The sequence below is a fragment of the Vicia villosa genome, linkage group LG1, assembly GCF_029867415.1.
Source record: "Vicia villosa cultivar HV-30 ecotype Madison, WI linkage group LG1, Vvil1.0, whole genome shotgun sequence".
NCBI lineage: Eukaryota > Viridiplantae > Streptophyta > Magnoliopsida > Fabales > Fabaceae > Vicia > Vicia villosa.
In genome coordinates, this window is record NC_081180.1 from 5,283,524 (window position 1) to 5,305,773 (window position 22,250).

General features: G+C 32.7%; 2 protein-coding genes and 1 pseudogene across 2 annotated transcripts; 1 reads left to right on the forward strand and 2 right to left on the reverse strand.

The window, feature by feature from the left end:
* Positions 1 to 8,357: 8,357 nt before the first annotated feature.
* LOC131600041 (cullin-1-like) lies at positions 8,358 to 11,373 on the reverse strand. The gene is made up of 6 exons (XM_058872277.1): positions 11,101 to 11,373; positions 10,499 to 10,598; positions 9,851 to 10,036; positions 9,690 to 9,737; positions 9,279 to 9,383; positions 8,358 to 9,021 (listed from the first exon to the last, which is right to left on the reverse strand). Exons 1-6 carry the CDS (start codon positions 11,232 to 11,234, stop codon positions 8,557 to 8,559), a joined length of 1,038 nt encoding a protein of 345 aa, XP_058728260.1. The 5' UTR covers positions 11,235 to 11,373; the 3' UTR covers positions 8,358 to 8,556.
* Positions 11,374 to 14,894: 3,521 nt separating this feature from the next.
* On the reverse strand, positions 14,895 to 16,663 carry LOC131652154 (uncharacterized). Its single transcript, XM_058922270.1, has 6 exons — positions 16,623 to 16,663; positions 16,429 to 16,534; positions 16,076 to 16,258; positions 15,909 to 15,956; positions 15,639 to 15,743; positions 14,895 to 15,473 (listed from the first exon to the last, which is right to left on the reverse strand). The coding sequence occupies exons 1-6, from the start codon at positions 16,661 to 16,663 to the stop codon at positions 15,000 to 15,002; spliced, it is 957 nt and encodes a 318-aa protein (XP_058778253.1). The 3' UTR covers positions 14,895 to 14,999.
* A 419-nt stretch (positions 16,664 to 17,082) lies between these two features.
* LOC131652944 (cullin-1-like) lies at positions 17,083 to 18,747 on the forward strand (annotated as a pseudogene).
* Positions 18,748 to 22,250: the final 3,503 nt, after the last annotated feature.

Below are 22,250 nucleotides of genomic sequence, written 5' to 3' on the forward strand. Positions count from 1 at the left end.
TCACAAGTAATAGATTTCCGATGCTCAAACACACAAGTAAGAGACTTTAATGCTCAAGCACACAAGCAAGCGACTTCTGTTTGCTCAAGCATACAAACAAGAGACTTCTGATTGCTCAAGCACACAAGCAAGAGACTTTTGATTGCTCAAGCACACAAGGAAGAGACTTCCAACTACTCAAGCATGTAGGCAAGATACTTCTAAAAATCTATCTAACAGATAAATGATAGTGACAGAGTGAAAATTATACTTGATATAGAATCAAAGGTGTAAATAGAATTACAACATATAAAACTCTAAGACTTAAGAACTTCTAAGAATGTACAATTGGTAAGAAGTTCTAAGTTAGCTTGTGCTCTTTATTTATATAGAGTAACTTCTCTTTTTCTTGTCAAGGCGCAGTGTTGTATCATTCTCCAAATCTTAAACTTCTTTTATAGAGTTCCGTCAAAGTTTTGTTTGAGAGAACTTCAAGAACAATAGAGTCTTTGAAAAGTAGCATCAACAGATCTGTTGCAAAGGTTCCTGAAATGGATAATGTTGTTGCAAAATCATTTGAAACTGCTTTTCTATAAAAATAATTAACAGTTGTAAAACTTTAGGCTTCTGCAACTTTCTGCTAAGTCTTCACGTGACCAAAACATGATAAATTAGCCTCAGAGTCTGATAGCGACCTGTTAGAAAATCCTCAATTTTTTAGCTTTGAGTGGGTTCAAGTTCTGATCTTCAGAGTTTGAGTCTTAGCTTATAATCCTTCATATTCTGACTCTTCAGAGGTTGGCTTAATCTTCAAAAGCTAACTTGATCAGAGTCTAGAGACTTCAGGTTCTGATCATCAGAAGATGACTTGATCAGATGTTGATTCTTTAGAGTTTGAATTTCAGAATTTTCCTCTTAAGAGCTTCTCTCTCAATGTTCACTACAATTTCAAAACTAACTTTCAATCAGTACATTAATCGTTGAACATGCACAGTCGAATACACATAGTCTATCCAATTGTTCTTTAAATACTTATCATTAAAACCTAATGGTATAAACCAATTTTGTTCCAGGAAAAGCATGGTTGACACCCTATAAAGAAAGGTTTGTTATTGCATGTGAAATTCTGCCACTTGCAACAGATGTCTCAAGAACACAAAATACAAAAACAAATGTTATAACATATGCTGACTTACAGCAAACTTATCAGAACTGAAAATAAATTGCAGAATGGTAAATAATACAATAAATTGTTAACCTAGTTCTGTGCAAACGACACATAATATGAGGGCTACCAAGCCAGGAAGCAAGTCTACTATTAGGAGGATTAGTTCAAAGCTAAACCCCCCCGTTTACAACTTCTCGCATAATCGCCACCCAACGCTACTTCTTCCTAGAAGTCGACATCTAAACCTGAGAAACCGCCACCCCACTTCCAATCACCGCAGTGATAGATTAGTCACACACCCCGTGATTAAGGGAACCCAAGTTGAAATATTACACTTTCCAATAAACAAAATACTTAGTTAAGCACTGTTAGGAGTAAGTTAGTAGTGTTTTCATGTGTCAAATTAACTACCTTTTAAGCTAGAAGTGAACATATTTCGTGCTTTTTAAGGATTTTATAGTCAGAATTGAACTTTAGAGGTTCGATGCTAATTGTAGAGCAACTTGCGTCACTTTGGGTGTTATTTGTGCAGATATTTAAGTTAAGAAGCAAAGATGAAGAAACACGCAAGCATAGAGGCTCAGAAGAAGAGAAATCACAAAGAAGTGGGATAAAGCAAAGGCCGAGCCGCGCCAATCATGGGCGAGACGCGCCAAACCCTCTGACTTGGGTTCGCGCCGCGCCAATACTTGCCGAGCCGCGACAACTGCGTTACAAAGATAAATTGTTATAAATAGAAGCCCTAATCCTCATAAGTGAGAGATCTTTGGTGAACGAAATTCAGAGAGCAATCCTATTCCAGAGCAAACAACAACTTTCGACGGAAAATTTAACATCAATTGAAGACATTCCCTTGATGAAGATGAATCCTTCCATGAAATCTTGTGTGTTCTTCATGGCTATGGAGAGCTAAACCCCATTGTGTTGAGTTTAAGGTAGTATTTAACCTATGAAGATGCAATTACTTTGATTAATTCCTGTGAACAATTGTTTAAGTTTTATTATCAATGAAAAACCCTGCCTTTATTTTATATCATTGTTGAACTATCAATCGAGAGATAGGGTTTATACTTTCGCCCTAGGTTTTTACATTGACTTGTTGATTAATACTCAGAGATGAGGTTTTGAAGAAGTTTTCATAAATCATTGTTATTCATTCCCTTTATCTTTATAGTTATTCTGAGAGATCGAATATCATATTGGTAGAGGTGGTTCTAGATTGATCATTAGACATGAACCGGAAATAACTTGGATAATGTTCACAGGTGGATTACTTGATTATTGCATATGAATAGGTCGATGAACCCTAAAACTCAACATATTCATTCACCATTGTTATTCGTCTTTAAGCTTTTTATCAGTCAATTATTATTCTGTTATATGCAATTCAAGAACAAACAATCAAAATCACTACTTTTCATAACTCATTATAAATTAACTATAGAACGGCAGTAATATTACCCAGTCTCTGTGGATACGATATATTAGAAAATATTTACCCTAAAATACTTTCAACAAGCACCCTAACTAAGAACAATACTCAACTCTATGCTTAAAAGCTTAAAGAGAGAACAATTACAACTAAACTAACAGTCCAACTCAAGTATTAAGGAAATACATGAGTGGCCCACAAAAATGATAAACAAAAGAAACCCTAATGATGTACATTTTTTATCTCTGTGTTTCGTGAATCCTTTAGGGTTAGAAAGCTTCTATATATAGCCATAAAAATGTTTGAGCTTGGATAATCAATCTGGCTAAAACAAATCATCTGCATATCAAATCAAATCAAATTTTCTAATGCACAAAATAATATTCTCATTAATAATGTTATGATATTATATTTTGAGAACAAAATCTTCAGATATTTCTGACTTGAAACAAATCTTCAAAAAAAAATCAAATCTCCAAACCTGAATTAAATCGTTTGAGAATTAAATCTTCAAACGTACGTCAAATCTTCTGATAATTTGAAACAAATCTTTTAAGGTTTAAAAACAGTCTGAACTGTGAGGATGTTCTGGTGTAAAATGTCACAACATCTGACTGAACATCTGTCCACACACATAACAACAAAACTTGTTATGACAGCAGAAGAGGATGTTACAACATCTTGTTCAACATTAAATAAGAACCATGTCTTAGCAAAATTATGCCAATACAAAAACCATGGAACTAACAACATGGACTAATAGAGTCACTCATTTAGGGAACACGACAATGAAAAGGTACATCGATATGATTTTGAATAGATTACATTACTAATTATCAAATAATGAGACCCTTTTTATTTATGTTTTTTAGGGCGAGTCTTCTCACTGGAGACTAAAAAACATGCAAACTATCTGTCGGTGAGACTTATGCAGAAGTTGGGATGTTGTGAACACCATGTTAAAGATGCAACTATGTTCAATTTGAGTATCATTTCAAAAGATATGACCAATATTGAACATCGGTAAAACACTTCATTTTCTCCTGATTGCACGACTTTGTTTCAAGACAGTGAATACAACACGCTGTAAAGGAGCTGGAAAAGGTAAAATTCATTGGTCTTGACAAAGATGCATGTGGTTGCTTCATTAGAAGAGTGCGTGGGTTACCTTGTGCATGTCAATTTTCTAGTCTTCAAATACTAGGTGAGCATGTTCCATTAGAATCGATTCGTGTGTTTTGGAAGAAATTATACACTGAGGAGCATCAAGTCACCGAAGAAGATAGTTGAACACAGTTGGATTTAAAAAGAGTATGAAGAGTTGAAGAGGTATTTCAATATATTGAATATTGTTGGCTAAAGGGTGATGAAATTTATTTTCAGGAACTAACACATCCACAACTTTCATGTGTCCACCATCAGTGAAGTACAAGCCAAATAGCATAATTAAAAAGAGTAAAAAGGGTCAATAGAGTGATGAACATCGTGATCCTTCACAAAGGGAGTATGTTGAGGACTCGCATGAAAGTCAAACTTTGAAGAGATCATGTATAAAATCAATTGAAAGTCAACCGTCAACATAATTTATTCTGTATTGTTATTGTAGCACATTTTGCATTATATGTATATATTTTCTCGAGTTAATTATCTAAGTATTTTGTTAAAAATGTCAAAAACTTAAGGATGTTTCAAAACTCATCACTGTTCATTGAATTTTTTTAAATATTCAAAATTTTTTATATATATTAAATTTTTTAAAAATTCCGATATGCATTATAGGTTACCAGATGTTTTAAAGCATTTGGTATACATGAACCGGAAATATTAAAAAATTGGTATTTATTCATACAATTACCAGAAAACAATATTTTTTATCGGACATTAATTTTTTGTATTTCTTAAAATAATCTCAGAATATTCCATATTTTTTTTTTGCAATATCTAATATTTCTTCATCCTTTGTAAAAAAATTTGATACTTAACGGTACTTTCTAAAATTTTAAAATTATTATGTAAGGACATATAACAATAAAAATAAAAGCATTACTTATGTAAGGTGCCAGTTTATATTTTGGAGGTGACGAGACAATTTCTCTATATTCTTGCATGTAATTAAGAATTCAATAAAATATTTAAACTCTACCTATAGTTTAATTTGTCTCTAAAACATATTATTGTTACTTGTTAATTATTTTAATTTCATCACTATTAACAATTGCTGAATTATTAATAACAGTATATTAATGATATATTATATTTTCATGAACAAATATGATATAAAATTGTTTAAGAACAAATATGATATAAATAAGATAAATGTTGGGTCATAAATTTGAGGGTGTTCATAAAGAAAGACTGCTAGGTAAATGCTCCACTGTGTTGATCTCAAAGGCTCATGATACCACTATCAAAACCAAAGGCTCATGATATTACTATTGGGTCATCAATTTAGAATCAACACGATGGAGCATTTAAGTTGGAGTCTTTCTTTATGAACAACAAACTTTTGTAAGAGTCACACCACACACCCACTCAAAACTTTAAGATGATAGGTGTGTGGATTCTCTGACTCTAAACTTTTCAATGTTCTTAACTCACACTGACTTTTTTGTGAGACTTTTTTTCTTAACTCACACTGACTACAGTTGGACTCGCTTGCTCACTATCATTATTGACCCGCATGCAATAAATATATTATAATTTTAAAGTTGTGCACACTCCAATTTTCTTTGTGTTTTAGTTGAAATTACCCTAAAGTGAAGTCGTGTATGTATCTGATTTATCTTCCTCAGCTGCACTACAACAAACTCAAAGTGAAGAATTACAAGGTAGTTTCCGAGAGAGTATTTGATCTTTTCAATCGAAGGGATTCAAAGTTTAAGAGAGACGCTGGATAAAGCTCAACAATTTGATTCAAGAGGCCAGCAAATCAATTTGGCTTCGAATTTTATGCTAACGCCTTTAATCACGAAAGACAATATTTCACATCATATAGATTATATTCCCAATGCCATTAACACTTAACTTGATTTGCGTCCCTCGGGTCTATGTAGAATTTGAAATAAAACTATGATTAATAGTTTTTTTTTGACCAGGAGCAGAATGAGTTATTATGCAGGGTGTTCCACTAAGGCTCATCACAGCACAAATGCGCCCAATTCCAAAAGAATTTGTCTCAATTTTTGTTCAAACTCTAAAGGCAGCTTCTATTAGTTCAGAGTTCAAAGTGAAGAGAGTTATGTTCCTAATGGCTATTTTGAACCATGAGCCTATAAATAATGGGTGTCTAATAACATAAGGATACCAGAAGGTCCTGTTGAAGGAGGTGGGCAAGCTGAAGCACAAGATGAAGGTCAAGATCAATTTTATCATCCAACAAGAATAAGCACATCCTCATCAACAACAAGCTCTTGATAGTTTGCAAAGACTTTAAGAGAACCCTCTTAGGATGGAAAGTTAGGCCACTGATATTTCGCCTAGCTTGTATGTTGAAACATCACGATTGAGACCAAACTTTGTTAAGAAGAGTGGTTAGGCCTAACTCAACCCTACAAAACCGGCTAGTAGGGTGACGATTGCCCCCACTTATAAAGACATGTTCAGGCTATATATTGTCTGATGTGAGACTCTTTACACACCCCCTCACGCCCAGGACTAGACAAGTGGAACGTGGAAATAAATGGTGGGTGACCCGATAGCGGAAATCATAGAAGGTGGCCCACCGGATCTTAAACGAGGCTCTGGATACCATGTTAAGAATTCTTTGACAAACTTTCAAGAATTCTTTAATGAGCATAGAGATCATATGCCTCATTTGAATTTGAGAGAGCGATTCTTGACTCAGGAAGACATTAAAGCATACTTTAGAGAACAAGATTAAGTATTGGCTTAAAAGAGAGACCGATGAAAACAACACGGGTTAGACAAAGTCAGGCTTTTGAGGATACTATGGAGCAAGTGCGCGATTACATGCACCCTAACAACATGTGATTTAGGAGTTCAACAAAAAAAATCTCATTTTTATTTTTAGTTTATTTCCTTTTTTGTAATTCCATTTGATCAAGAGTATTAGTTAGCCTAATAAATGTCTTCCCTTTTAAACTACTTTATCTGCTTTACTAATGAATGAGTTTGTGGTTGTTGCTTCTTTCAGTTAATGATATGCCACCTTACCAGTGAAAATTTAAAAAGTAATATGAAACAAGTCACCAAAAGAATGAAAGAAAATAATTGATCATTACATCAGTTTCAAATATACATAGAGTAATGAAGAAAAGGGATAACCAATTGAATTGTACTTGATCTATAGATACCTCAAAAAGTAAGATTTCAGCAAAAAGTTCCATTGTTTATTTTTTTTATGAGAGTATCCATACAATTGTTATTTTCTAGAATTTGCATTCTTTTTGATTTAGTCTAATGGTCTGATAATTACACACTAAGACACTTGTATGTGAAAACTCTGAACCTTGTCAAGCCAACCTGTATGAAATGTTTATATTGGCTGTTTAAACCCATTGAACTTAAGCCCTTTATCTGGTGATATAGCCTCATATGTAGTCCATTTGACTTGAAATATTAATCTTTCCACTTTCTTTAAAACTTAGTTTTTGATGCAAAAGAATAAGTTAGACATTGCTCTTAAAAGTTAGCAAAGTTTAAGTTTGGGGTTAGGGTACCAGAAAAAATGGTTAATATAAAGAGAAAAAATATAGATATAGGAAATAAAGAAGTTAAAATGACTTATTCAAAAAAAAAATGAATGAAAAAGACCAATAAATTATATTCTTTAGTACTGATTGATCAGGAAAATATGGTTATAAAAAGAAGGGTTAAATATATTTTTAGTCCCTATAAAATTATCCAAAATGACTTTTAATCCCTATAAAAAAATATTGTCTTTTAGTCCTTATAAAATTATTTTTTATAGGGACTAAAAGCCAAAATTGAGATATTTGTAGAGACCAAAAACATATTTAACCCTAAAAAGAAACATGGTAACATAAGAAAAACTAGACACTTAAATCTAAAGTTTAAGTCTATTATTCCAAAAATATTCTACCTTACCATAAGCTCCATTACAACCTGACTTTGATTGACTTTGTTAAAAATTTTGCGAAATTATGATAAAATGCTATCGTATATTGATTGTGTTATCGGTTTAATTTGATTGAAAAATATGAGATGAGAGAAATTTTGCGAAATTATGATAAAATGCTATCGTATATTGATTGTGTTATCGGTTTAATTTGATTGAAAAATATGAGATGAGAGACAGGTTGAGCACATTTAAAAGTTGGGAGAATTTTTTGGATTTATCTAGATTGAAGCGGGGAATGCAAGTGATGATCAAAGTCAAATATCGTAATTATATTTATTTAGTTTTATCTTAAAAATATGATTGCAAGTAGAAGTCAAAAATATATTGATGAAGGTAATCTACATTTTTACCTATGCACATTTAACATCTAGTGACAGATTTTATCTTCAACTATAAGTCAATTTTCTATAAAAATATTAAATATTGAAAATATTCATGACTATTTAAGATTTTGCTTCAAGGAAAAAGGTAAGTGGATGCAAGTTACTTCAAATAAGTAATTTCTTTTTCAAATGTAAGAAAAACAACAAGATTTAGCAACAGACACTAGATAGTTGATTTCAAAGATTTAGCAACAGACACTAAATAGTTGATTTCAAAGATTTAGCAACAGACACTAGATAGTAGATTTCAAAGAAGATTAACAGATATCATTAATGTTAACATGAGTCAAACTACAAAACATGAAAAACGTTAACTGTTACTACCTTTGGTTACAAGTTAACTACCTTAAACCTATTTATAGGCACTAACTAACTAGTAATTAACATCTTATATCTCTAATGATATGCATCAATTAAACTTTGGTACGATAATCGAGTTCATCCAAAACAGGATCATATAAGAAAAGTAAGAACTTTGCATTTACCTAGACTGTTAATAGTATGTTTCTAAATCTGAAGACACTAATAGTTCTTCTTGAGCTGCATAGAACTCGGCCATTTCCTCACGTGTCATGCCTTTTATCAAGTCAAATTTTTTATCCCATGTCAGCATGCGCAGACTATCGATTTTTAAGTAGCTTGCATATGTTTGAAGATCAAGCAGAGTTTTAGTGTCAACATCGATAAATTTAGCATCCCAGTCCTTGAAATTATTAACATACTTCTGCCTGGTGTTGTGCTTCTTGCAGTATTCAATAACCGTTGTCAACATTTTGCTACTCACTTCATGAACAGAAACGGTATCAACGTCACCAACAGGAGTCGTCTCTATAATTTCCTCAAATCTTTCTGACATAAGTGCCACACCAAAATCAACTTCAAACACAACCCCGTCAGAGCTTACCAAGTTAATTTTCTTTGATAAAGCATCTGGACTGCGATGCATCATTTTCTCTTCCTGCAATTACTAATAATATCTTAGTCTAGTTTTTTTTTTTTTTAATTGGATACATTATTTTCTGTACGCGAAACCAACATTACACTAGAGTAATATATAATTGTTATGAAAGCGTAAAAAATTTCCAGAATTCGACATGAATATTATTTTCCTAAAGACAGACAAGGGCGACCAAAACATGTTTGAAAAGGAACTTGTGCTAGAAAATGCAATTTTAAAGTTATCTTCAATTAAGAACTAAATTTTACTGAAATAACCTTTTCCTTGACTTTTCTTGTACATTCCTTTATCTCTAAGTATAAATCCAATGTCTTAAGAGCAAATGTTTGATCAATATGCTCTCCTGCCCGTTTCCGATCAACCTGAATACCAAGAAACGAAGACAAAAAAAAAATTATTACATGCAAAATTCAAAAGCATATAATAAAGGTTAGAAGAAATGAATAATTTGTATCTATAGGGGGTAGGATATGGGCCATTGGCCCAAGTGCCTTTTAGTTTATGTTGTTTCTAATGTGTTATACACTTTATTTCATTTGGAGTAGCCCTTGTACTCCGTTTCTAAAAACAATTATATTTATATCTGTTATAAAACTGAACTAAGAAATGCATTAGCTGCTTATAAATTTATAAGTAACAAACATGTAGGAATGGGAATTAGATAATACCATAGCAAATACAGCATTCATTATTTCTTTATTCATTCCTTCATATACCTGAGACAATTAAAATGAAGTAAACTCATGGTTAAAAAGGGGAAATGAAAAATAAATTGTAATAGTAAATCATTGCTGCAACTTTTCGTAACTGCAAATTTATAAGTACCAACCAGATGATAAAAGGATAAGAAGCTGGTTTCTTCAAGAGAAGGAAGTTTTAATCTTGGAATATCAAGTTTTTCAAGTGGGCAAAAAAATTTAGAGAGGCGCCTGGTCATAGCTATGTAATTTGACCATCTTCTGAGCAGTTCCCTTAACAAAAGGTCATCTTTCTTTTCTCGCATAGATGGAAGAACCTATTAATAAGAAAAATTGTATTAATTCTAATACATTTTTGTAAGCAAACATCTAAGGTTTAGTATTAGAAATTAGACTTAAAGTGGAATTATTCTTCAAAGTATAATAATATTGGACACATAGTAGCTTTTCAATTTCGTTTGTTGTACACAATTCATAAACAGGTCTAGATACCCACTTTAAAACAATATAAAATCGTATGTGAAAGTGAATTTTTTGGCAGATCAAATGATTTAGATTCACAATGCAAGTTACCTATGTAGCACTAATACTTCATATTGAAGGCGTGCCTATTGTCAAACACCAGATAGGACACGTACACATGTGATTGCATTTGTTTACTCAAAGTTTTATGGTCATAGCAGTTTACAAGTTTACAGAGAGCTTATAAAGTTATGGAGGACGAAAAATAAAGGCTGACGTTGAATATGATATTATAACCAAATGAAAATGTTACTCACTTTTGATATAATGTATTCTTCACATGTTTCCTTGTACATGTCATATAGTTTTCGGGCATAGTCCTGAGGAGCCCTTTGGCGGCACATATTGTAGACAGTTCTGCATTATAAAATAAGTGGAAAAACTAAAATAGATTAATATTTAGTGTATGTTTTGTTTAACTTTTGAAAGAGCCAAAAACAGTAGAATTGATTTTGGAATGATTTTGAAGTGTTTAGTTCTTCTAACTTGAAACTAGAATTTGTAGCTTTTGAGTTTAAATGTGATTTTTACATTGAAATGTACCGTTAAACTCAATTTTACATAAAGTTATCCAAACATAAATCACTTTTCATTCAACTCATCTTTAACTAAAATAAATTCACTCAAAATCAATTTTTTTCATATTTGATCTTCGATATGGCAAAATTAATTAACAGCACGAACCCATGAACAAAGAGCGCCAAAAACTGGTTCAAATCCACCAAGAACAAAAAATAACAAAAACCTAATAATCACTGAAAACCAATCCAAAACCCTAATTCAAGAAACACTACCAGTGACAGAAAAAGAAAACAACAAAAACAAAATGACATTGTTATTCCAAGGGATTTATACGTACGTATAGAGCATGATGTGGTGCTCAGGGGTGAAATTAGGTTCAGGTAAACCTTCAAGAATGTTGAGGAGCTTGGTGATACCCTCCTGCAAATAATCGCATCCTTCTTCTAAGCTGATAAACTTTGGGGTACTCATTGAGGAGCTTTGGAAGTTGAACCAGAGTTGGAAACTGCGTGGAATTGGAGAGAGCAGAAAACCCTAACGAGAAACGGTTTTCGAAGGGTAAAGGTGAAAACCTATACTTGATTTGGTTCTCTTTGTTTCCAAAAACAAAAACCGTGTTACTCAAGTTTCCTTTTTCAATTTTTTTTTGTTTAGTCCTTTTTCAATTTTGATCCATATGAAAATGAAAATGATAAAACTCACCTTAGATTAAAATCGACGGTAGAGATTAGAAATTGTTTTAACGTGGAAACCATCAATAGGAGAGTGAAAAATCACATGTCGTCCATAATAAAGAAATATTTTTGTTATAACCAAATAAAAACATAAGAGAGTCTTAATGTGATATACAAATTAGTGCTAACAACAAACAAACTTTAAAGCAAACTAACTTACAAATAAAATATTAAAAACTGGAAAATATCCAAAATTGCAGCTTAAGTGCGAAGGCAATATCTCTCCGCTCATACTTCGTTTTGAAGATCTAAACATTCAAAAGGTAGACATAGGTGTTGTAAACTGTCAGAAAAAGACAACCCAACCACTATGGTATTTCCGAACTCACAACTATGTGGAGGAAATTGTCAAATCCACGATATCACAACAAGCTTCAAACTTCTCTCTTAGTAACGCTTTAGTCATCATATTAAAACCATTATCATCTTTATGAACTTTCGCTAACTCTAACAACTTAGCACTCAAAGTATCATGTATCAAATGATACCTCACATCATTGTGTTTGGACCTATTATGAAAGGTCAGACTCTTACCAAGATGAATAACACTTTGACTATCAAAGTCTACCACGAGTTTGTCTTTAACAAACTCAAACTCCTACAAAAATTACTTCAACCATATAACTCTTTGCATGCTTCAGTAATGACAATGAACTCTGCCTTTGTAGTAGACAATGTTACACACTTTTGCAATATGGACTGTCAAGGCACAACTCCCCATGCAAATTTAATCATATAGTCCGAAGTGGACATCCTAGAATCAATGTCTCTAATCATATCTTAGTTAAAGAACCCCTCTAGAGAAGACTTATATCCTACAAAGTAAAGCCTCATACAAGTAGTACCGTGAAGATACCTTAAAACTCACTTTACTACATTTCAAGATTCTCTACCTGGATTTGACAAAAAAAAATCTACTAATTGTACCAACATGTGTTATATCTGATCTTGTACACATTATTGTATACATCAAACTATCCACAACAGATGTATACTGAACATGCTTCATATGAAATGTTTCATCTTCACTTGAAGGTCTTTGATTATAACACAACTTAAAAATGACATTACTACAAAAAGTATGTTTCACAATGGTCAGAAGAAACATTTATCCATGAGTGATCGTATGTGGTAACGAAGAGTGTGGTAGTAAGTGAGCTACTTACCACCATGGGCTACTGGTCATCGTAATAAATTGAAAAGCGCACTACTTTTCACGACGATTAGAACCAAGTGTAGTGAAAAGTGAAAGGTAATTGTTTTGATACTTAGTAACACCATTTTTGGTGTTTTTTTAGACTGGATAACGTTCTACATATTTCCACAGTTGGCAGAAACAACTATGGTAAAATATTTTGTTTTTTTAATATATATTTTTCTATTGTACAAATTCTCATTAACATAACCTGTATTTTTGTGAATCAAAAACATCACAACAATACATTAAAACTAAATTGACAATTATTATGAACCAAAAATATGCATTACATTAAAACAAAAATAGTACCAAAACGACATACATTTTACACATCATTACTTCAAACAAGAAAATAACCAACATACAAAATTATTATGCATTATGTTTATTATATTGAAGAAAGTAAGATGCATAATGTGACCAATTGTTTTTTTTAGAAATGCAAGGGATAACTTGGAAATTTCAAGGGATAACTTAGAAATGCAATATTTTTTTAGAAACCTTTGGAGTTATTTAAGTAAATTATGAAATACTTCCTGATACTTTGGATTTGAGTGATTTATATATTGAGTTGGAGATGTTTGAAAACACTTGGTAGATAATATGGATATGTTTTTTAGAACTCTGAAGGGGAAAGCTATTTTCTTGTTACTCATTTGTAATCTCTTGTAAAAAAAATTTGAGTATAGTGAATTGGAGAGTTACTCTCTCCTCTAGACGAAGATCTTTTGATCGAACTGGATAAACATATATTTCTTCTTTCTCGTCTTATTTTCTACTGTTATATTTATGTTTTTGGTTATTATTGCTGAAGGCCATTTATTTTGGTTGATATTGTTCTTTGTCCTCACACATTAAATTTCTTGATGTGAATTGAACCTTACAAATTTCACAACAAGATCGTTATGAGGTGGGTCTAGGGTGAGGGTTGACCTACTTATGATTTGGCATTCAGTGGTTTGGTCAATTTAAAAAATCCCAAAATGATGTTGAAATTTGTAGGCTCTTTGATCAGAGTGAAGGATGTGGAAGATAAAAATATATTCCTAGCTGAAAAATGGTATCTTAGTAGGCATGCATGAAACTTTTGTGCTTTCTCTGCTTGGTTGGAGAATCATACTTTCTGCCAGAGCTTTGAGAGGGGGAAACAACTCTCGCCTTGTGGTTGTGAGTTCTTGGTGGTATCTCTAAAGGTAGCTTTTCTGATGATGGTGGTTTCGCTCGATTGAGATCTAAATGTCTAGTCTGTCATACCTTGTCGGAGTTCTTATCATTTTCTTTTTTGTTTGGTAGTATGATGTGTTATTTATGGGTAACTCTTTTCACTTTATCAGATTTTTTTTATTTTTAAATTTTTTTATGAAGCCTTTATTTGAGTTTTTTTTACCTATGAGGATATTCAATTATAGTTTACAACCTAAGGTTTTGTTTGCGAGTTTGAAGGAAAGGGGAAGGCTTCCGAAAACAAAATTTTAAAATAATATAGGAAAATATTTGACATTTTTTTTTAAAAAATGATTCAGTTTAGAATGATAAAAGAGTCCTTATCATTACTATTTTTTTAATTTTCAGAATACTATACCAACGTAAAAGATATTTGAAAAATTTATGTAAACCCTCTAAAATCATCTAAAACCCTCCTTCAATACAACTTTTGAGTTTCTCTATTTTATGAAATTTTTGATGTTATGAATAAAATCAAACTCTCCAAAATCCTCCTTCCCAACATCTTTTTATTCTTTTCATCAAATTCCACCTATTTTCCAAAGTTCTTCCCTCCTTTCTCCTCCACAAAGCCTAAGAGTTAGTCGTATTTCTCTTATACATATTATTCTAGTTGCCTTTAAATTTAATTTAAAGTTATGTTTGAATGAGTGATATTGGATAAAACATAATATGTGAATTTCATCTTTGGATGGAACAATTTGTATTTTCTACCCATAACTCATAATATTATTATTTTTTTTATTATAAAAAATGCTTGTGGGACCTGCACGTGTGAAAGAGAGAAAGAGTATTTAATGAAAATGGCTAATGAACACAGAACACCTATGCCTAAGTTTCTATTGGATTGAAGATGCTTTTAAGATTCTATTTATAACCTCTATTAAGTATTCATATATATAAGACTATAAACCACACCACTAACAACCTCAAAATATAGTAAGAATGCCATGTCTTATGATGTAAACCATCAATTACTCATTTAAGCCTTCTATGATTGCATAAGGATTTATTTACAAACATTCTGTCAACTCTAATTGGATTAGATCCAATGTACTAATTCAATAGTAAACTAAACATCTAAATCTCCAAAGACTCTACTTTTTGTATGTTATCTTCTAATAACTTGGAGTTTAAGTCATCTACATCTCCAAAGATCTGAGCAATTTCCTCTGGTGACTTTCCTTTTATCAACTCAGATACTTTGCTCCATGTCAGCTTCTCCAGGCTCTCGATTTTCATGTAGCATGCACATGTTGTAAGATCAAGCAGCATTCTAGGATCAACTTCGACAAATTTAGCATCCCCTTCCATTGGTTCATAATAGCTTCTGTGCTTCTTGCAGTATTCAACAATAATTGTCAACATTTTGCTATTCACTTTATCAACAGAAATGGTATCAACATCATCACCAACAGAAATAGTCTCAGTAATGTCCTCAAATCTTTTTGACATAAGTGCCACACCATAGTCAGTTTCAAACACAGTCCCATCAGAGCTCATCAAGTTGATTTTCTTCGACAAAGCGCCTGAGCTGCGCTTCATTTTTTCTCCCTGCAATTATTACTAACATCTCAGTCTAGTTTAAAAAATTGGATGCATTGCTTAAAAATTGGAATACAAAAAATAACAGAATGCCTGAAATAGTCCTATATAAGCCTTCGATAAAATGCAATTTTAAGTTTATCTCCAATATGAACTAAGTTTTACCGAAATCACCTCTGCCTTGTCCTTTTTTGTGCATTTGTAAAACTTTATGTAGAAATCCAATGTACTAATAACAAATGTATGATCAATCTTCTCTCCTGCAAGTTTCTGTTCAATCTGGATATCAAGAAATTTAGACAGAAGAGTTATAATTACATGAACAATTCAAATGACTAATTTGGATTGAAGATAGTGAAACCATTTTTCCCAATGCAAGTGTAAAAAGAATGTTTTGGATTATAGTGAGAAATATATACAAATGGAAAATAGAGAATACCATACCACAGAAAATATAGCATCCATTATTTCTGTATTCATCTTTTCATATACCTGAGATAGTTAAAGTAAAATAAACCCAGAGTTAAAAGAAATGGGGGAAAGGGAAAATGCAAGATAAATAAATTATGAAAATTATTGATGCAATTTTTCTAAGAAATCTGATCACAAACCCCTTGGTTAAAGGATGAAAAGTTGATCTCTTCAAGAGAAGCAAGCCCATGTCTCCAAATATACTGGTTAAGATAGTCAAAAATATATGAGAGGTCTCCGGTCATCACTTTGTAATTTGACCATCTTCTGAGTAGTTCTGTCAACAAAATGTCACCATTCTTTTCTCGCAAAGATGGCAGAACCTTAAAACAAGAAAATTGCATTAATTTTAATCATGTTCATGTAATACATACACTGTTGGTTCTTGACCTTTCATGTAACAGTATGTAATATATAGTTCCAAATTTAGTTAAGCACTTAAGAGTATGGTTGATGAATATGATATGATAGCCAAAATGACATTGTTACTCACTTTTGATATGTACTCCTCACATGTTTCCCTGTACTTGTCATATAGTTCTTGGGAATAGTCACGACGAGATACGGTGTACTCTTGGTTGCACAATTCGTAGACGGTCCTGCATTACAATTTAACCGGAAGAATAATTCAGATAATAATTTAACACAAACCAAGCCAAACACAAGGAGTGTCAAGATTGAGTAAACTTGCGATAATAAAAGTAATGAAAAGTAACATCACAATCCATAATCCCAGATACACTTACCACCAACTAAATGCTAGAAAACAAACAAAATAGATTAACCACACCATCCATGTTAGAAAAAAGCATAATTCTTGAACATCATTATATTCAAAACACCCGGTGTCTGTGTTATAGTTCGTGCTTCATAGATGATAAGACTTAGGTGTGACAGCTCACCCTCTTCGGTTAATTATTTTCCATATGTTGATATTCATCGATTCAAATTGAATTAAATCAAATTTATTTGACTCGATTCATTTTCCACTTTAGTAGAAAGATTTGAACATATATATTTAATTTATGAGATTTTTGTAAAAAAAAAAAATAGTAAGAACTTTATGAAAAAAAATTGATTTTATTTTTTCTTTATTAATTAAGAAAGATATATTTTGAATTAAACATGTCATTATTGGTTGTTAAGAATGAATAGTCTTCTCTTCCCAATTCATCACACTTTCAATGACCAAGTTCATCTGTTGTTACATATTCCCCTCCACTCCCACCAGGCATATATTAGGCCTGCCATTGAAACCATCTCATCAAATCCATCAATGAGCAATCAGAATTTCATAACCTTTGAAGAAGGATGGGAGACTTTTCAGAAAGCTATCACCAGGCTCTACAAATCTATAGAAGGATTGGAGCCTAACTTCTCTACCGAAGAACTCATCAACCTATATACGTACCTATCAAGAAACTGTATTCAAGAGTTATGCTTTTCATCATTTCTGCATTAGTTTCACTATGATGATGTTAATTTGTAATGCAGGACCATGTACACAATGTGCACCCAAAAGCCTCAGCCTGGTCAATCTCTTAACTTTGCCCGAGAATTCTACGACAAGTACCGCGAAACATGCGAAGACTACATCGAATTAAAAGTGAGTAACAAAGTTATTGTTGGCTATCCTTTCGTAACATGATTGAAATTCATACAATTTTCTTTATTTATAGGTTCTGCCATTTTTGCAAGAAAAGAAAGATGACATTTTGTTGAGAGAACTGCTCAAAAGATGGTCAAATTACAAAGTTATGACCGGGCGCCTCAAAGTTATTTTTCAATATATTGACAGATCAGGCGTTCAAAAATTTCCGCTCCCTTCTCTTGAAGAAACCAACTTCTTATGTTTTAACCAACTGGTTAGTTGAATCGTTAATTTTCTAATTTATTTATCTTGCATTTTCCTTTTCGTCCTTTTTTTAACACTAGGTTTACTTCATTTTAATTGTCTTAGGTATATGAAAAGATGAATAAAGAAATAATGGATGCTATATTTTCTGTGGTATGGTATTCTCTATTGAATTAAAATTAGTCGGTTGATATTTTTCCTGTAAGAAAAATGCTAAGAACACTCTTTTTTATCTTAACTTGTTGGTATCCAGATTGATCGGAAACTTGCAGAAGAGATGATTGATCAAACTTTTGTTATTAACGCGTTGGATTTCTACATAAAGTTTTACAAATGCTCAACAAATCAAGAGGCTGAGGTGATTTCGGTGAAACTTAGTAATTGAAACATGTTGCGGTCAGCCTTGTGAGTCCTAACCATTCATTATATTTGCATTCAAATTTTTATCGAATGCAGGGAGGGGAAAGGAAGCGCGGATCAGATGTTTTATCGAATAAAGTCAAGTTGATGAGCTCTGATGGGGAAGTGTTTGAAACTGACGATAGCGTGGCGCTTATGTCAAAGAGATTTGAGGACATCACTAAGACCATTTCTGTTGGTGATTACGTTGATGTCATTTCTGTTGATAAAGTGAATAGCAAAATGTTGACAATGATTGTTGAATACTGCCAGAAGCATGTAAACTATTATGAACAACATGGATTCTATAAGAATAGGATGGAATCGGATGATAAATTTGTCGAAGTTGACCCTAAAACGCTGCTTGATCTTACAACATGTGCGTGCTACATGAAAATCGAGAGCCTGGAGAAGCTGACATGGAGCAAAGTAGATGAGTTGATAAAAAGAAAGACACCAGAAGAGATTGCAGTGATCTTTGGAGAGGACTCAAACTCCAAATTAATTGAAAAACTAGTTGAAGAGAATGTACAAGGAGTGAAGGCTTTAGAATTGTAGTTAAAATTACAGTTTGAGCTCATTCATGTTTGGTTTACTAAATGGCACTTGTTTGGAATAAAGATCCTTTAAAAACCTATAAATAATTATTACAAGTTTTTATTGAACATTGAGTACTACTAGAGCTTATCTATAAAATGATGAAACACTAATAATATACAAAACGAAATGCTACACTAACAAACATACAAAATGAATGCAGAGGAATTATAAAATCATGGGCAAGACTATTTTTGACTAGGGTTTTATTGTATTTAACAAAATTACTATTAAGACCCATTGTTAGATTTGTGTCTAAGATTAGAGACTAAGTACCCAATTGTATATGTCCCAAATAATGATATAAGAGAAACAGTAATGTACATTTAAGATTAAAACACTAAACATTACATAAATAATTGTTAACATAAATTTAACATTACATATCGTTATAAACAGATAGTTTAGGACGTTGCAACATATTGATAATATTTTCGACGGATCTTGCCACCTTCATATTCACTTCAATCGAACCCTTTGTTGCATTACAGCGAAAAATACTCCACATAACCTCTAAATCTTCATCCATCTTCTATTCGAACCTGGTGAATTGTATCTCCCCTTCGCTGTCAAACGAGGGTGAACGATACTCGAGCTTGACAATTCTTCAATCTTCTAAATTTCCCAAGAAAGTATTAGAGCGGCAAGAGGTGTGTCATCGATGACCCTAAATTAAAGTGACGGCTTCTCACCATTGAAATACACAAATGCAAGGTGAAGATATGTATTTATTTTTTGATTGTGGTGTGTTTTGTATAAAATATGGGATGAGATAAGTCTTGGATCACTTTGGACCTTAGAAACATTATCTTATCAACAGGGTACTTTTCGGAGATGCATATCCGGATAAATCATATTTTTTTACCAAAAAAGTATTTTCGAATATGCATTTCCGAAAAGTGTCTTGTTGTGTTTTTTTAATTAGTATGGGATTTATCCAAATATGCACATCCGGAATCACCCTTGAACCAAAAACAAACCATAAACTTTGTAAACATAAACAGATGTTTTAAACCATAAAATTTGTAAACATAAACAATCGGCATTTACACCATCATTGTTGAATATATATTACTTATGTATTAAATTGTATCAAGATTACATTGATGACGAAACATTTACAAAGTATATCGATTACACTCTAAAATGCATCAAAAGATGCATCACTGCATAAGTCTATGATAGGTTCCTCCTTCGACTTTTCCTTATTTGATTTTCTTTCAAGCTCGTTCAATATGGTGAACTCTTCCATCCTTTACAAAAATTGATCTGACCAAATTTCTGCCTCTTTTTGTGGAATGTGTCGTCCACTCCAACAATGTACTTGGAATAGGACACCCGCTTTCAAATAAACCTCAACAAAATGTAACAATTTTGAAAGCCACCCAATACACATGATGTGTCCAGAAGGATCTTGAATGGGCCACTCTGGAGTGAAAAATGTCTCTAAGAAACCATATCTTGTCAGATCGATACACACTGTGTAATATGCACTTGCTATAAATGATCCATTTTAGGGAAGCGCATTCATTTTGAAAATGATGCGGGACCGCTAGCACAACGAGTAAGAGCATCATGAATTGCATCAAAATGTTCTTTTTTTCCGTATAACAATGTGTAGAATTTCTTATGCACCATCTAATCTTTCAAAAATTATTGGCAGACAAGAAGGTGGAACTCCTCTCCACTACTGAGCAACTCGGATACTACCCGATTACCGCAATTACCATCCTCCTTAACATTTACAATCCGCTCAATGTGTTTGTGCATAAACACCGATATTTATTCAATGAAGATTATTTTTGGCATCGACGGTGAAGAAGATGGTTTGCTAATTCGAGCATCCTTGTAGACAATTTTTTGAGATTTTAGAGTTGGAGAATCCGGGAAATGTCAATCAACATGTTCAAAGTATGAAGGAGACTGCTTCGTTGAATTATTATTTTGTGTCGCTTTGACCTTTTTTGGGGAATCTTTGGTTTTAACTGATTCCGAAGGAGGTTTCAAATATGTGGTTTCTGGATAGACAATATTTTCCAACTACTCTTTGATATGAAATTTCACGATGTCATCTACTTTAGAAAATATATCTTGGATTATTTCCCACTCAGTCATGATAGTTATACCTACTTTATCATCCTTAATCACACCATGTCATCAAACTGGAGCCTTTTCCAGTGACTGTAGACTTCATTCATACATATTAGGGAATCAAGCTTTATCTTTTTTTAAATGAGACAAGCATAAGGAAGACCATAAACCTTCCTAAAAGTACATCCACACTTTGAACTATCTGTACCTGTCTTCTCTGCTCGCTTCGCTTCGTGAAAAATGAAATTCAATCCCGCCCGAGATACACTGCCAACCAACTGCGAATAGTGGGTGCTGTCTTTGAAACGGTGTTATAACATAGTAAAGCTCGGACCAAAATTTGTTTTTATTTCATTATGTTGGTTTTGAATCAATTGGTTCACGGCGTCCCACTCTCTACAAAAATCACCCTTACTATCACTCAACCATATCTTCAGTGTCGAATATGCATATTCGACTTTGTTAGTTGTTGTATTGCCAAGGTGTCTAACCTGGTTGGTCCAAGCACAAACAATCTTCTCCTTCACTTGGTCTAGAATATTACTCTTGAAGTATTTTAGGAAATCTGGATATCTGACACAGACTCCTAAAATGCAGTACAGAGGCAACGTACTAGTCTTCTGTGGATGAATTTAATAAATCATCACATGCATTCATTAAATTTCCAACAACCACAAGGTTTGACCATTTTTCCGTCTTCACCCTTGATTTCTTTGGTGCCTACCATGGGTTTGAGCCGACTTCTCACATTTTTTGTTATGTGATATCGACAAAGTAATGCATACGGTGTAAGAAACACCTTTGCAAACGAATTCATTAATGTGGTGTCTCGATCGGGGAATATTACATTCATCATGTTCACTTGGTCCTTCAGCAAAGTCTTGCACATTTTTAAGGCCCGTGTAACGTTAACCTCTTTTTCAGATTCCAAAAATGCAAATCCCAATGAAAACTCTTCTCCGTAGAAGTAACACCAATAATTTCCAGAAGCAAAAGTCTATACTTGTTAGTCTTAATACTTTCGGGATGAGTCCAAAATATGTCACAAATAGTGACTTTATCATCACAAACTTTGTACATATAAACATAGTGGTTATCATCCAAAAGCTTTAAAAGTTGTTGCATTTCAGATCTCGGGCCTCTTATGGCCATGTTGTTTCAATAATGCGCATTGTAAAGTTGTTTGATTTTTGAAACACTTTCATGTTTTTTCCGTTTTAATTTTGGAAGTATTTTTCTTGGCACCACGCTGATTAAAGACATGTTCGAAACCATTTTCTTCTCCTTTGGTTTCAGGCGACATACAATGGGATGACAGGCTAACTCGGTTTGCAAGGCATGATTATGTAAACCAGAAATCACATTAAATTTCC